Source organism: Anser brachyrhynchus (genome assembly GCF_964034855.1).
Source record: "Anser brachyrhynchus genome assembly, chromosome: 4".
In the NCBI taxonomy this organism is placed as follows: domain Eukaryota; kingdom Metazoa; phylum Chordata; class Aves; order Anseriformes; family Anatidae; genus Anser; species Anser brachyrhynchus.
The window spans coordinates 71907915-71925651 of NC_137698.1; the positions used below are offsets into that span (position 1 = coordinate 71907915).

General features: G+C 38.4%; 2 protein-coding genes across 7 annotated transcripts in view; one reads left to right on the plus strand and one right to left on the minus strand.

The window, feature by feature from the left end:
• NKX1-1 (NK1 homeobox 1) overlaps positions 1 to 7657 on the plus strand; it is a 29082-nt gene extending 21425 nt beyond the window's left edge. For 4 of the 6 annotated variants that reach the window (XM_080590303.1, XM_080590304.1, XM_080590299.1 and 1 more), the window contains one exon: positions 5948 to 7516. The gene's annotated coding sequence lies outside the window, so the exon portion shown is untranslated. The other 2 variants (XM_080590301.1, XM_080590302.1) reach the window with 2 other exon arrangements.
• The window catches only part of UVSSA (UV stimulated scaffold protein A), a 52415-nt gene that overhangs the window by 2147 nt on the left and 32531 nt on the right, over positions 1 to 17737 (minus strand). The window contains exons 8-12 of the mRNA XM_080590277.1: positions 13091 to 13268; positions 11643 to 11795; positions 8494 to 8677; positions 7545 to 7656; positions 2430 to 2613 (exon numbers count right to left, since the gene is read on the minus strand). Of these exons, the coding sequence (XP_080446403.1) occupies positions 2430 to 2613; positions 7545 to 7656; positions 8494 to 8677; positions 11643 to 11795; positions 13091 to 13268 (811 nt within the window). The remainder of the gene's footprint in view (positions 1 to 2429; positions 2614 to 7544; positions 7657 to 8493; positions 8678 to 11642; positions 11796 to 13090; positions 13269 to 17737) is intronic.

Here is a 17737-nt window from a genome sequence, read left to right on the forward strand (position 1 = left end):
ATACATTTCAAGTAATTTGGGGTTGTTATAAGGAGCCAAGGTTATCATCTTGTTTAGTGCTGCAAAGCATGAAACCTATTAAAACATGACAGGTTTGATTCCCTATGCCTGGCACTAACACACACTCAAAATCATTAGCACAAAGCATAGTAAACCAAAACCAACTTTTTCAATTTATTTTGTTTAACATGATATGAATTTCTTCTTATAATTGTATGCTTTTTTGACTTTAGCTAGTATTGAGTAACTTGACAATTTAACAGAAAACGTTATTTTGTAATAAAAAGCAACATGGATTTGGCTTTGTTATTGTAACCATTACATCAGAAAAAGGGAAAATAGATTTTAAACAAATATTGTCTTAGATGTTGTTCAACTCATCTAGTATGCTTCGGGAATAACTGTTAATGATTTTAACCTTTTTTTGATTTGACAACTTTCCACTGCTTACTTGGCTTTAAATACTACTTTAACATGTGAAACTCTTTAAATAGTTGTGGCTGCTTCTTGTAGGATAAAGACCAGAGCATGCTTGGACAAATTTGTTGCAGCCACACCTAACCAAGACTAGATATAAGAAATGACATAACGGAGCGGACATAGTGCTACATATGTTCTAACATCCATTCAGCCTGGGGGATTGTAAAATCCCACTTGCATCTGAGCTAGGTTTTTTGCTTTAAAGTTCTCATATGTCTACATAAGTTACAGACAGCCCTTTGTCCGAAATGTCTAAATGCCAGTGAGTGTCCATCAGGATGGCATGAGAATTTCTAGAACTAAATTCTCTTTCAGAAAGAAGAAAAAGTAATTTCATCTGTAGAGTCATAAAAATAAGTGAACAGGTTTCTACAATGCCCATATTTACTGCAGTTACTCAAGCTACTTGCATAAACTAGTAGTCCCCAAATAGCAGTGGCATGAGGCATTTAAGCAATATAGGTTCACATCTTGTACCACTGTAGATTTTGGGGTAGAGAGCTGGCTGACAACTTCTGGAATTTTAAAACTTAAGCTTTAAAACTTCTGGAACTTAAACATCACATTCACAGGCCTACTGTGAGAGAGGCAGGTACGCTGCAAACCACTTTGGTGCCATGTTTGCAGTAGCAACCCTGTGATACTTTACTTTTCTGTAATATTCTTACTTCATCAGAACCACATTACTAACAAACAACCTGGAGTTTCAGAACTCTATTTACCTTGAGCTAGAAAGTTGTGGGACTATCGAGGTGAAATTGTGAGAATGTTCAGTCAGTGACCTGAACAATCAATTCATTAAACTGCTATCTCAGAGAAGCCAAACTTTCTTACAAATAAGTAGCTATTAGTTACATTTTTTAAAAGTAAAGGTAAGGGTGCATAAATGATCTTGGGTGCATTCATGTTTAGACTTCAATATGTGGAAGTTATTCATTATTTTAGGATCTTAACGCTTCTGAGGGTTGCTGCTTTGCAACCCAAATAGTTTGCTCTCTGGCTAAACGTAGGCCTGGAGCTACTCTTTGTAGCACATGTGCTAGGAGGAAAGGGAGAAATATAGGAACAGCACCATGTCTGCATGTCTCTGGTACAGGGAGTATTCATCTCCAAACTCTTCCACTGAAAAGAGATGTGCAGCAGGTTCCACTCCCTGATATTAACAGTGGATGGCAAAGGTTAAGTGAACAAGAAGCATAATACAAGGATCCAAATATTCTTCTGAACACATTCAATGCATTCTCAGTAAAGGAGAAGAAAACGCAATGGCAGTGTCTGAGTAATACATAAAAAGAATTGCTGTGTATATTGGAAAGTGGTGCATCACGCCTGGCTACAAGTTCAGTATATACAGGAGTGAGAAAAAATACACAGGAGCAAAGAAGCCCAGGTGGCAGTAAAAAGTTTGGGAAGGTCTCTAAACGTACACCAGAGGCTTGAGGGCAACTGCCAAGCTACTGGTACATGTCAAAATGCTGAGGGTTTTTGACAGATGCTTTTGTTAAAGTACTGCTCAGGACAGCCTGCTGTGGGCTTTCAAAAGGTAAAAAAAAAAAAAACACTTCAATTTCACTCTATCAACATTACTACAGTGTATGTTTGGTGCCACAAGTTGTCACACTGAATGCTTCATCTTCGCTTCAGATCCAGTATTTTTTGCATACACACAGTAGCATTCATCTGGTTAACAAATGATCATCCGAAGAAGCCACTACAGGTTTAAAAAAATAGGATTTTTTTCTGAATTAGCTGCAAATCAACTTCTAAGAAATAACCACGGTCATCAGTACCTGCTAGTCTCTGCCCTCCAGAGACATGAAAGGCATTTGTGCTCTGCCATTGGCCAAGGAAGCTGTTTGCTAAGTGCATGTTAATGTAGAAAGGGAAAACACTGCTGAAACAAAGAGAAACAACAATTTAGCAGATTTTAGAAAGCTTAAGTATCTTACTTATTGAAGACTTTCTTCTCAAGTCGTGAACGAGAAGTGTTGGCCTGCTGCTTCAGGTCTGTCAGATTTGGGTATTTCTTCCTCTTCCCTTTCTTTTTCCCTCCTTTCCCATCATTTTTAGAGGAACCGAGATCCACTCCTGTAGCTGCTTCAACTTCTCTCATGAATTCTGGGTCTCGCCACTCTGTTTAAAAGAAAAAAACCACACACTTTGAAACTTCAAAACCAAGTAGAACTTGCAGTCTCCTAAGGTAACAACAGTTCTTGCCACCACTAGGCAAGGGCAGGGTCAGTGTGCTGTAAGTTGCATACACAAAAGGAGGGAGGATAAGGCAGGTAGCCAAAACCACAGACCTTGATGAAAAAGCCCTGCCAGGCTGGGATTGGTATCTATTAGCTGCTGTAGACAAAACGGGTCTGTATAAAGGCTTACGTTTTTACAGCAGCACAGCAGCAAAATTTCAAGGAAGCTAATCCATGCATGACATAAACACAGTGATCATCAGTTAGAAACTGAGCAAAGTGCCAACAAAGTAGCTGAGGTACTTGTGTCCAGAAATAAATTCTGAATAAGCTTAAAAATAAAAAAATATGGAATTTGTCAGAGTGGGGTGATATCGTAACATTTCTTCATCTGATATCTTAAAAGCATTCTTGAATATGACAAAATAACCCTGTTGCCATGAGCCCAATTTTACATCTGAAAAAAATCTCTTTCAAAATATTCCACACTTCATCAGCTTAATTATCTAAATCAAGTTTTTCTTTTTCTCTTGACAATAGCACAAGCAAATTTCTCTCTTCACAAACTTGTTTTACGGTTTTATCAAATTCTCATTGCTTCAGAATCCAACCACCCACCGCGAGTGAAGTCTGATCGCAGTTGCCACCATGGGAATAAGCATAAATGATTTAGACTGTAATTTCAAGGAAGCAGTCATCTTTCATCATTAGTATTGTGTCTTGCACACCAGAACAAGAAGAATGAAAAATAGTAGTAGTAAGTAAAAAATGCAGCTAAAGGACAGATATCTTCAAGTACAAAAATTGACCTATGCAAACTTAAGAAAATGGTGCCACATTTTAAACATTTTGAGCATATGGTTTGAGAGTAACGCTGTCCAAATTCAGCGTCAATGTCAGAATTCCTCATTTTGATAACCACTAATTGCCAGTCATTTGTCATAGAGGTTCACGTATGTCAGCCTGACTTTGCTGCCTGCAGAAACTGCAACGCCAAACTTCTTCTCTTATTTAACATCTATGCAGATACGGGAGAATATGCAGTGCTAAATGACAATACAACTTCACTTCTGCACCACGATGGTCAGTGAGCGCGACAAATATCGGTAACACCATTTCAGGAAGGTCAGAGGCACTTAAGAACACGGCGTTTAGGAATCCCAGAGCAATTTTCCCAAGGAACGGTTGGATCTAACCTACTAGTATGATATGCGAAAGCAAGGACAGATTAAAATCCTACATAGACAAAAAAACGAGGAAAATGGAGCTATGTAGGAGCTGAGCAGGAGAAGCATGAAGGGAGAAAATAGAGCACATATACTTGATAGATCATAAGACTTCAAGAGGTGGGTTCTTTTGGTGTCTTTTTTTTTTTTTGAGGTAAAGGAATACAGAACAGCACAATTCAGATACAGGAACGATTAATCCAAGATTAAGGAAAACTGTCTAAACAGTTTATCTCCCAGTAATAAGAAGGCGTCACAGTTTAGGAACCCAGTGAATGGAGCAATTGTTTAAACACAACGAAAAAATGCCGGCATCCAGTAGAGATGAAATGAGCATTTGAGTAAAATGAAGGAGCAATTTAAAAGCCTTTGAGAAAAATCAATAGAATGCCAGGGAAGAGCAGCCTTTTTGAGCATTGATGGGCCCCTAAAGCTCTTCATACATTGTTACTGAGTTTAGCAGCAGGGAAAAGAAAATTACACAGTTTGCAGGGGTAGGCGGGAATCAATACTGTAGTTAGTAAAGAGATGCTATTTCACATCTGACTGGCCAGCGGCCTGCCTTCACCAGCCTGTCCTGATACCTGTTTGTTAACAAGTCACTAAGGGCTGAAAAACCAGATACTCTTCAGGGTTGACACAAAAAATAGGCACTTAATTTGCTCCTGTGTGCGAACTATTGGAAAAGGATGAACAGTGCAGATTAGCAGGTCAGCTTAATCCCTTATGATTCATTGTTTCAGGACCAAAGAGCCCAAAGCACCATTTTGTGGACATTAGCTAGGATTCAAAATTTTATATACTAAGTTGAAAAATGCTTCATGCTATCAATGACAGTGTTATCAAAACACAGGGCCTTATCACACGAACTGTGTTACTTTTACGTAATTGTTTTCCTCTTCAACCATGTAAGGATGAAATTAACCTACTGTCCAATAGGAAAAAGATGTAGGAAGAATGTTTGTGGAATTTAATTATGCAACTGATCTCCCAATTTTAATGTTTGGCATTTTTCAAGCTGTCATCATTAGCAAATGATGTTTTCAATCATATGATCAAAGCACTTCCTGTGGTTCTCTATTTGTACATTTTCCACAGCAGCACCTTCTTCAAGTCTAAGCTTAAAATAAAAGGAACAACAAAAAATAACCCTCCCTCCACTCCCCAAACCACAAGCGCAAACCAACCAAACAAAAAACCCTTTGAAAAGGTTAATGAAAATATTATAAAATATATATAAAAATACAAGGCAAAGGAAGAAAAGAAAGAAACAAAAAGCAGCGGATAAAAGTATTCAGTGACATCTGGTATATATATGGCTTTAGGAACCTTGAAGGTTTTGTCCAATAAATTAAGTGCTGTAGCCTGCTCAGTATCTCCCCAGACAGCCAGGATGGACCTTTGTGTGACATCTCAGCTTAACAACGGCACTCAATAATGCAACACAGCAATGTCAACACTGGTTTGGGACTAACACACACATCCTTGTGGGCCAGAGGTGAGAAGCCTCTAACAACACCGTGCTGACACTGTAATAAAAATAAGTATTATGTCTAGCCTCGAGCAATGGCAATTTCACAGAATAAATAAAAAAATCAATATTTTTCAGTGCAAGTGATTTTTATACCAAAGTATTAGTTTCCAGTTTGAAACTAGTCCCTCAAGAACACCTCGTAGCTTAATTTGGTGGTTTTAGTTCGTCATAACTGAGTTGGGAACTTTCCTTTTTAGCACAACATCCCCACTCCTGGCCTGCCTCCACTGTTCAACATTTCCTATATTTCCATTTCCACTGTTGGCTGGAAGCCAGCTTAGAGCACTTCACTCTACTTGGAAAAGGATGGAAACTGCCTGTGAACGCAGCACTTCTTGACCCATGCGGACACCGAAAGGTGTTCAGTGACTGCTGCTTTCGTGGGGCGCTGGTAATGCCCAAGCACAGTCACTTGAATCTGTACCACAGGAAACTGGTTGGATCAATTGTATGTTTAAATGCACCTTTATTCATCCCTGACCTTTATGGATAACGGATCAATTACTGTTCTTTAGGCTCGGAAGAGGATTTGTGAAAAACTCAGAAGCCTCACTCAGAATGTACAGAACTATGAAACTGGTGAGAAGTCAGCCTGGGCTTAAGAAAGAAATAACCAACTCTCTTCTTAAGGGACCATACTGCAAGGTATTAAAATGATAAAGCCTAAGGGTAAGTTTAATTGGAATGCAGAATACTCACCTAGACTAGTTTTAAACAGACAAAACTAACACCTGCTGGGGGAAGGCAGAGTAAATAAAACCTCTGAAAACAAATCTGTTCCCTCCAGTTATACACTATGTCTCGCTGGATAGATCCCTCCCTCCCATCTTCCTTTGTAGTGCATCAACTTCCTTTGGCTTCCTTCCTGATATCCTCTTGGGGATCTGTGAAAATCTACCTTCTGTCTATTGCTAATGAGGTTTAGTTGTACCACTGAAAAAAAAACATCCCTTAGTCTCCTTGGAAGTCTTCCTGCCTGTGTATTCATTGGTTGCTGCCCTTCTCGCTGCCTGCATTGCTTACCTAACAGTCCAGAGCTTTATCTCACCTAAAAATGATACAATAATCTTGGGGAATGACAGGGCTTCACTCCACAGCATTCTTCCTGAACGCAGTAGCCAGAATACAAGGATCAGACTAAATCATTAGCTTTGTAGTCCATCCCCATTGTTTAAAAACAAACAGAATATTGTGCATTAAACAGTAAACAATTAAATAGCACAGGTTCTTTTGCTGCCTTCCTCAAGCCCATTCCAAATACCGGGTCTGCTACCAGACTAGATAAAATGCCAATAGAGTTCTAGGTGAGTGCTTCCCTAAGTCAGACTATTTTGTAGCACAGCACAGTAAGAAAGCATGAGAAGGACAAGAATTCTCCTTCTAAAATATACGTAAATACAAATGAGAAGATACAAGAAAAACAAGTGCCTGCATTGTGACAACAAAAACACTCTGCCAATATTTGGAGTAGTCCTAATAATACTAAAATTTCATCACATAAACTACAACTGTTAGGGACCAGCGAGGTTAGACAACATATTTTGCCAAGGTGTGGGAATAGTTACAGTCAAGCATCTCCCAGGAAATAGGCTTAATTGTCTTCAATATACATGTTCTTTGTGATAAAAAAAGTAATTGTTCTGCCTGAGAAGTGTTAGGAACATTATGAGAACTACTGAAAATAAAGAACAAACGCAAAAGTTAACCTTACTCTGTGTATACATTCATCCATACTTATGAGATAAGCAAGAATCATTGCAAATGATCTGCAAATTAAAATCAACAGGAATTTAAATGAGGGAACGGGGCTAGGAGCAAAACAGAAATATGATCCAGTTCTATGGCTCTTAACCTGTGCCTTCTTAACAAAAGAATCAGGTTTTCCTCCATATAATCTCTCAATTGATGTCCAACTGTGTACTGAGCTTGTAGATATTGTAGATACTGTAAATAACGTAATATAAATATGTAAATACATTGTAGACAGTGTAAATATTTTATACAGTGTATGTAAGCATATGTAAAATAATCTTTGAAAAAAGCAAAATATGTTTAGCTCCCACATCTATCTAATATTTTGACATTGTTTTTAGGTGCTATGGAGACACAAACCTGGCTGAGCTGCTTGCTTCTCAAACCGCATCTTTTCTTCTCTGGCTCTGTCCTCTGCATTAACAGGAATCCCAAGGTCATCCCGAGGAATTATCTTTCCATGGAAAGGGCACTGCACAAAGAAAGGGAAAAAAATTTCTAAGCTTCTGAATGAAAAGGTGTTTACATATTATCCAGCATAGCTTGTGCCTGGAATCAAGTCATAAAACTGTACACCTGAACCCCAGTCCTCCTTAGAAGGCATCAGGATCCCATAAGCATCATGTGTTGAATACATTCTGAATCTCAAAGAAACAATCTCTTTGTGATACGAATACTTGGTTTCAAGAGAACAGGTAGCACAACCTGTCATGTCTGGAACAAGGGTGCTCATCCTACATCATATTTGTTGTGTACACTACATCCTTATCACATAACAATCCCATCTGAAGTACTTCAGTGCATTCAGATCCTTCAATCTCAGATAATACAGGAAGAACAGAGATATTAGAACAAAGTATTTAAGCAAAAGATCTCTGCTCAGTAGAGCTCATACTTTGAGGTTGTATAGGATTTAGCTTTCATAAAATCTAATTTGCAAATAAAATCTCTTTGCCCCCCAAACACTCAAGTTTCTAAAAACAGTTTATGTCAAAAATGCTCCAAACAAGGAAATTTTTTAAGCAAGCATCACTGCTTCCCTGTGAGGTACTTAAATGTAACAGTAAAAAATATAAATACCTATAACGAATGCTCAAAATATTTTAGAGTTCTTTAAATTTCTACAAATTTGTTACAGAAAGGGCGCTTCCTATATAAAACACACACCAACAGCAAACTTCTCCAGAAATAACTTTCGTTCAACCCCTTGAGCCATATTTACAAAGCAAAATTAACATTTGTAGGTATATTTTAATGACATCCTCTCCATACAGCACACATTCTGGAAGTTACGTTACTCAGTGCCCACCTTAATCCGATCTTGTCTTTCGCACAGACTTCCATCAGGCATGGGCGCTCGACATTTATGCTTCACTGGTTCAAACTTGCCAGCAAATGTTATATATCTAGTTTTTAACATTTCAGCTATTTCATTATTTTCCACCTCTTCCTCTACTTCACTGGGTGCCCAAAATCGATGTTCGGAAGTAAATCTGGGAAAACAATAAAAAAATGTATTTGTCTATAGAAATGTTGTGCCTTTCCTGTCCAGGCTTGCTGAGCCATCCGCATCAGACACAAGTTCAGCGTATATAAATCACATAAAGGGGCCAGCATAATCCTGTGGTAAACCTGCATGTAAAAGGAGGGGAAACTTTATAGTAAATTAGAAAAAAATAAAAATAGGAATCTACCACTCTTTTTTAAGACTCCCTTTCTTTCTTAAGATTCCCTTGTTGTGAAGGCAATTTAAAAAATATTACCAAAACCTGTCTAGTGTCAATTTCTTGTTTAATCTGCTCACCTTCTACCAGTCTTAGCTCTAGCTGGTGACTTGGCATTGAGAGTCAGTTATTCAATATCCAGTTTCAGTGACTAATTTTGTAATTCTGTATTAATATTCTTCATAACAAAATACTTTTACAGTGAATCACAGAAGAGATCAGGGAGGAAACGGCTTGATCTTAACTTGCCCGATCTTATTCCTGGAAGCTCTACTCCTGTAGCAGCATTGAAAGAGAAGCTGAAATCAGGGCATATGGCAATATTTTGATACCCAGAAAAAGAGCAAACCCTCCACTGAGTCTTACAGATTTTTTTTCTTCTAGGTTCTGTGGGCTGTTCTTCTATACGGTGTTAATAACTCTGAGAAACTTATGAGGTGTTCCTCCAGGAAATTAAGCTAATCCATTGAAAATCTATTTTAAAATTAAAGAATCTTACCTGCATTTACAGACATATATATGCAAATAAACTCTTCATTATTTACTGTAAAGATTAGTATCATGCCAATAGATGTAGGGAATGGCAGAGAAGGGAAGCAAGGATTTCATGGTGCAATTTAAGCAACGCTTTAAAAAGGCAGATTTTTGTTTGAAAAAAAGATGTATGTGACAAGTAAAATCTTTTCTTAAGAGGCGTGAGTAGGGGAACAGATGAGCAGCCAGAAGCCCAACACCTCACTCCTACTCACGCAATCTATCAGCTAAAGAAAAAATCTTTGAAAAACAATCTTCCCAATAGCTAGTCTCACTATCAACATTTTAAAATCTTTCTCATACATGCTGTTGGGAAGCATAGTGTTAAATAAGTGAAGGGGAAAGACTTTTCCATTTCAGATTTTAAAAATTCAAATTCCATACACACTCCATTGTTGTCTATTGTTGGTGGTTTCTTTTTTTTTTTCTAGGCATGTCTGTGAGATAGTATGTGTGCATATAGAAAAGTTAAAAGAGTTGGTCAATGACTATCTTAATTTTTCAATAAATAGATTTTACATCCAGGGGTCAATGCTATTGTGTGTGCACAGTTACTTAAATTATCTTTGGTTAGATTGGCATATCTGCAGTTATAGACCATAAGGTTCAGAAGTGTGCCCTCTATTTTAATGGGAAGCATAAAAATAAAACAGTACAACATAAGGCAGACAGGCAGTGAAATATGCTTCTGATTTTACTTATGGCTTGAATAACTCATTTGCAATGTAAAATAAAGCCTTACTACCTTTTTGGCATTAGCACAGACAAATGCTTCTTAAAGCCTCGCTGAAAATCGTAACCAGTCTTTGAAGAGCTTACACCTCACCAGACAGAACCCAAAGCTTGGAGTCTTGGAGTATTTGTGTTAAAGCACTATTACGTATCAAATTTCACTTGTTTTCAATAATTCAAAACATACTCAGCAGTTTATACAAGTGAGTACTGGTAAAAAGTTTTCCCCTTGATCCTTTCTGCAAACACTGTCTCTTTATAGCTAAATCAAGTTGGAGTGAAATGTACCCAAACAAATCTAACTGATGGAATTGAGGGGGTATTATCTTAAAAATGCACTGGAAAACAGAAAATTAGGCTCATTTCCAAAGCGTGGAAATACACCTAGCTATTGTGAAGAAGTGAGGAATAAAAATGTTACATGATATAAGGCAGGGCAGAAGACCTTGTCATGAAAACCTAAGTTCCTCTGTGTCCAAATGTGGAGACGATGATGAAGTGAACCCCTTGGGTTCACACTCAAGCACCATTTCTGTGGTTTTTTTTGTTTGTTTGTTTGTTTTGCATAGCATTATTACTCCAGCCCATATAATGCTTATGGGGTTTTTATTTGATTTGTTTTAGTAAGAGAACAAACTAAGTTAAAGTAATACTGCTGAGAATATACGAGTTTGATTTGCAATTCAGCCAGTCAGTGATTTTTGCTTTATTCAAGCCAGGTATGGTACTAAGTTTCTGGTGGACTTGTATGGAATTTATACACACAGGAAAGACTTTGCAACCCAACTTTCATATAAAAATGCTAGTACTAAAAAACAGGCTTTAAAGACAAACTGCCAGAAACAAGTTGTGATGTATACCTCCTAATCTATTCTCCCCAGCATTGCTAGAGCTTTCCCCAAACCAGCAACACTTCATCTCCAAGAAACACAGAAACTTCCCAGACAAGGATGGAAAGTTAAGAGATTGAAATGCAAATCCTGTAACTGCTACCTCCTCTTGTGCGACTAAACAAGCATATCAATTTCCTCAGTTACCACTCTGTAAAGTCAGGAAAAATACCCCCTGACACCTCCCTGGTCTTTCTCCTGCCTTGTCTGTTATTTATTTATACTGTGAAGCCTCCAGCAGAGGGACTGTCTATCATGGACTTGCACAGTACTTTACATAATCAGGTACCAATTTAAATTGGAGTGAGTGCTGCCATACTGCAAATAATACACAAACATGAAAAGAGCAGAAAAAATGTGCTTTGAAGCATCAAAGGATATTTAATTAGTACCACATCTTCTCAAAACAAATACCATTTTAAGGTAGAATTTCTGACTTTGTTTATGGGTCCTACAACACAAAGAAAAGAAAAAAAGTAATTATCAAAAGAAATAGCAGTCACCCCACTGCATGACCTCTGAGTAAAAGTAAATCTATGTATTTGTTTAATTTGTCTTAAAAGAAAAAGAGCATTTACTTGAGAATCTTCCCAGCGCTTGGCTGATCCTGTCCCCAGTAGTGAAGATCTAACCCAAAAGGCATGAGGGGAGCTTTAGCTCTTTCCTCTTCTAGTTTTCTTCTCTTACTGTCAGGCTCTTCCAAAGCTGCTGGCTCAGTAGATGCAGACTCGCTGGAGAAAAATGATGAAAAGTCAATAGAGAACAACCAAAATCACAACTTTTTCTCTGTTTACATTAGTTTTTCATACCAACATTAATATTAGCTTAGATCTAGGACTACAACTACCTTTCCAGGGTTGTCTTTTTTTTTCCCCCCCACCCCAAAGGATACAGACTGTAAAACCACACACTGTAAGTATAGCACAGTGCATCATGAAGCTTAAGTGCATATTCAGATAAAGCAAGCTAAAACATATTATACCATGAATGTAGAAGACTGCAGATCTAATGAGGGCAAAAGTGCTGTACACAGGTCATACATGCTGTACTGTAACAAGAGCTACAGATCTGGTATTGCAAACCATTTTCAGAATGATCTTGCTTCTGTAAAACTCATGCCCATGTTTGCATGACAGATGCACAGATTACAAAGTCTGTTTTTGTTGACAAAATGCCCTCTTGCAGACCTGCAATGCTCATTGTGCAACATCACTGCAGAATTCATTGGTTCTCAAGAAACAGCACTACTTAATTTGGGTATTCACTAATACAGCTTAGAATGGTCTTAGTCACCTTACTGAAACATTAACTTTTTAAAAATTAAAACTCAGAATGTATACCTGGTTATTCCAAACTCTGGAGTCCTATTGAAGTAAACCCCTTTCTCTTTCTGAGATCACATTCCGGTTTGCTAGGTTTTGAGGGCTTTCCCAAAGTGGCTTCTTTCGGACAACACAGAAGTGTCTTTTTAGGAACACACCACTAAGTAGATTACTCCAGACTTATCCCCCAGAGACTCACAGATAAATGTTAAACAAGATTAGAATTTCACCAAGCTTTGAATAGGATTGACAACAAATACTTCTTTGGAATCAGCACAACATGCCTCCAAACAGCACTGATAGCGTAAGTCACTAGGAACAAGAGACTGCTGAAACTACTTTCTAACTTAACATAGGATACGTTCTGTTTAGCCACAAACCGAAAAATCCCCCCAATAAATGGGGCTGGCTTTGTTGGTTAGGAGATGGGATAATGTTTTATCTTTTCATAGAGGTCACTTACACAAATCAAACCTAAATCAAGTGATTAGTAAAAGAGTCCTTAAGGGCCTACTGCAATCACTAACAAACCCCTACATTTTAGGCAGTGAATGTATATCTGAGGAAAATAAATGTAATTTTAAGATGTAAACAAGACAGCCTAAACCTTAGCTTGCCCAGTTCAGGAGTACTTTTCTGTGACTAATAAACACAAGTAAGAGCAAGAGGTTTCTACAAATCATAAGAATTAAAATGAAAATAACCTGGCATTTGGAGGTGTTAACTTTGGTAGTTTGTCTCTGATGAGTTTCAGTGTTGCAGCTGCACAAGTTGGGTCAAGTTCATCTTCATTCCCTTTCAGCTGGGCTCCGGAGCTCGCTGGAGCTGGTCCTGCTGGTGTCTTCCTTGCTGGTGCTTTTGGGGGTGACTGAGGCTCTAGCCCTGAAAAAGAACTCAATGGTGAGTTTTGCTTGAGGTTTGCTTCCCCTGCCCTCAATGCTTCACAACAGGGCCAAAGTGGCTCAGAAGGCTGACTACATGTAGAAAGCTGTCTTTTCAATTTGCATTAGACATCAATCCCACTCACAGAGTGGGATTTCTATCTCTGAAATTTTTCTTATTTTGGAACAGAAACATACTGAGTAACTAACTGCAGCAAATCAACTTGTAAATTGTTATGACATGGTGTGACAACAAGGAGTGATATTGCTTCATCTTGGGAAGAATCGTTTTAACAATACATGTTTGCCTAAACTGTGATGATACACGTTTCTAATGTTTTTTGTATTCAAGTTCCTACAATAGGAATCATCACGGCACAGCACAGCTGGCAGGGAAGCACACCTGGTGGAAAAACTGTGTAAGGCACATCCCTGTGCTTTGGAGATCCTCTGCTACCATACTCAGCCTTTAGAGCAGAGACTATAAAAGCAAATATTTCTTTTTTCTTATTGTTAAGAGGCACCACTGACAAGAGTTCAGTTTCAATTCCTAAATACAACCTCAAACAGAATTATCTAGGGAACGTTCTTCTTTCGCAGATAGTAAAAGATACAATTTGCCAAGATAAAATATCGGAGCAGCACAATGGTATAGCCACAGGGTGTTCTGAAGAGAAAATAAATGCATGAATGACACCTGAGGAACAAGCCCACACTGGAAGGCAGTGCCAGACACAGAAATTCAGCAGCAGCAGCTCAGTGGTGGGGCAACTTAATTAATTTATACAGCTCGATTAGACCATCAGCATGGACTGTAATGATGCAATTAGATAGACCAAGCAGTCAGACAGCACATACCTCTACCAGCTGAGCTAGAGAAGCAACTCCATTAGCTGGCAGTAGTTACAAGAACTTTTCAGCCAACGACAGCTAAAACGGGAGAGATGTGATCCCTCACACTAACATAATAGCATTTTATCCTTCGGAAAGCTTTTTCATAAAAGAATTGGTTGAAACGCCACCCACCCAAAAACTATCACTAAAAAAAGTCACAATTTCACATGACTAAAATTTTCAGCAAATATTCTCAGCTTTCTTACAAAAAGCAACCTGTGTTTACCCGACATGTTTTAGCTGTTATTAAATTGGGATTTTCCTTCCATCTCTTGCCCACTTCTAGACAATTCTGAAGCAAGTGAGTCCCCCAATCCTGAAGCTGTATCCTGAAGTATTCTTGCTTGGATAGTTGTTTTTTTTTAATCATTAATTATATCACAAGCTATCAACTAGAAAAGTTGACTTGGTATCTGTGACCTGACTACTACGTGACAAACTGCAGGACCAGCAGTGGCAGGTAGCTTTGGTGCAAAAATATTTGCAATGATAAAATTAGATCAACATGACTTTATATAGAGACCATATAGGCTTACATCAAAATTTGTCAGAGAAGATATCTAAAGTCTATTGCATGCTGTCTTTCCCTTCTTTGTTATCTACAATACCAAAGTTTCCATTGAGTGTACTCTGTACTTTATGTAATAGTCAGTAACTAAGCATTTCATAATTAAAGACTAAATCATATACATTTAAAAACAGAAAGCTTTTGAGGACAAGTAGAAATTTAAACATCTGCCTAACGCAGGCACCTGCTGCAAATTCTGTTCTGCAAGTGGAAACCATGAGACAAAAGTCTTCAGTGAGCCTCAAGTGTGACGACAGAACACAGGGTCAAATTGTCCTTTATGCCCTGGGCAAGCCTCCCAGGCTGACACACACCATCTGCACCCACACTGGGAGCTCTTACAATGCAAGCAGTGCATCCACACTACCCCCACACAGGACCCACTGAACAGGACATCTACCTTGCCAGCCCTGACCCCCCCCCTTTCCACCTTACAAGGTCTTTCAGTCCTGATTCACGTGCACCATCCTGACCTGGATTCATCTGCACCACACGTTCCCTGTAACCTACGGGGTGCAACCAGGCAGAAGGCATTGCCTGACTCTGGCTACAGGTTACACTGGTGAGCTGGTGACCTTATAGATCTGCCCCCTAGGTACATATGGGCCTACAATTTCCAAGTACCTAAATCAGGAGGCGAGTCCTTGTGCAGGGAATGACATCTCCTCCGCTCCCAAGGCTCCGAGCTCAGGGCAAAGGAGGAAGCCTTGTCAGCTCCCTGATTAACCCAGCTCTTGCACATCCTCTCTCTGCAGGGAGCTACAGTGCCAATCCAAACTCCACAAAGCTGAAGCCGCTAATAAAGAGAGGGTAAAGAGAAGAAGACGTCCAACTGGATCTGGCTTGTGTATATGTGTGGCCTTTCAATTTTGCTATATACAGTCACTTCAGTCATTCCCAGATCTTCTGAATACAACTGATTCCACAAAGAAGACAGACACAGAACACTCTCAAGGCTGAGGACTCTTCTAAGACCACTGGAGAACAAACGTCTCTCTCTAGTATGGTTTATGCTAGTCACAGCAAAGGAAAATGTTTTAAGAACAGGTGATGCAGGGCAGAGGTCAGTAACAACTGTGGCAGACGGCTTACCTTTCCTTTCACAAAAGAAAGAAGCAAGCAGGACTCAGAAGAGGATAAAAGAGCACTAGCCATCAGCAGTCAATAAGCACTCACGGAGACTCTCTTACTCAGCCATGCCCACATCATCTTCTCTAATGAAAGTGAGAACATGTCACATTCACCTTGTTGTCTAACTTTGATTCCTAAAGTCAATAAGGCTTTAAAGAACACTTTTTTTTTAAAAAAGAATCATTTATAAGAGCAACCAATACATTAGAAAACATTAGAAAACAGTCTCAAAATTAGCAGAAGGACCAGTAATAACAGAAATTATAATTAAGCATAATAGGATGGAACTAAGCAGAGGAATATCTAGGATAAACAGCAAAAGAAATGATCTCACGTCATTTATTCAGCTGTGGACTTGCCATTCAAGAGCTATAATGGTGCCTCCACAAAAGTGTTTTTAACAGTAGTTAATATTTCACTGAAGGGAGTAATTCTGAGTTTGTCTATCTGGTAAGCAGGAAGGATAGGACTGCACCTCAGCTTCATTGCCTAGAAAGGGAAGAAGCCCTTCTAAGGTGCTTTGTATCAAAGTGAAACAGAATTAACCTGAAATATTTTGTAATAAACTCTTAAAGCATCAGGATTTAGATGAGCAAACTTTCTTTTATGTTAGAAACAGTTACAAGCCAACAGAGCCTTTGGCATCAACAAGGTTAGCTGAGAAAAATGTGACGGACAGTACCTGTAATGCTTAGACTGTATTTGCATATTAAACATTTAGCATTTAAATGTTCTTTTTGTTCATCTTTTTCTTTAAGGACAAGAATACCTTTCTGAAAAGAGCTGTTCAAAGCAAATGTTTTGAGAGCACTTGCATGTGTACCTTTTGCAAATTGCCTTTAAATCAAAAAGAAAAAAAACAGGTATGCATCTCTCACCACACCTTTATTGCTCCTTCAGAGAGAATATGTGCATATGCGTCAAAAGTTCTCAGAAAATCCTCGTTTTATTCAAAAACTTTCTACGATGCTTATGGCAAGCATGATTGCTCATACACTACACTGATTTTGTTTGGGGGGAGAGAGGAGGAGCACAGCAGAGACAAGCACTCAGCAACACGCAGAAACGAGATAAATGGACAATGTGACATTTAGATAGATAAAATCACATTCAGAAGATCAATACAGGAATTCTTAAGAGTTACAAGAAAAACTATTTTTTCCATTGATTTCTTATTTTAAACCATTAACAGAAAAATGGCTAAAAGTAAATACCTTGCTACATCACCTCTACTGTGTGTGTGGTTGTTTTTAAGTCTCTGTTTATAAAATTAGTTCTTGCTAACCAGATAAAGAGTCACCATGCAGACACCGGTATCTGAATGGTATCCAATGTCAGGGTGGGTTTTGTTTTGAAGACACAGGTGGGATTAAGTGTGGTTTTCAAAGTAAAATTCCTCTTAAGATTTCTGCTGCTCTGTGTATTTTCTTTAATGCAAGTACAGTACCTAGGTTCAAATTGTTCCAATAGCAGCTGTTAGAAAGAATCATAAAAATGTTCAAATCCCCTTTTTTGTTTAAATTGACCAAATGGCACCTATTTGCCTGAAGCAATAAAGTAGACCGTGTTCACAAGACAAATCAATAGAAGGAAAGAGAGAGGCTGGGGTTTCAGCTGAAGTTAGGCTGCTGAATGCTGACATTATTGATTTTAGCTAGTTCAGCTGGCCTTGTAATTAAAATGTAAATTTGAGAAAGAGATTATGTCCTGACAGAAATGGTGGGATTAGGGGGAGATAAAAGCCCCTCAGTGAAAATTCAGAGAAAGAGCGAGCACAGGTTTCCTCAGCTGTGTGGATTTAGACGAAATCTAGCTACTTCAGATTCACTCAAGTTTAATTGAAAAAACAGAGATAGAATATAAACAAGTACTACCGA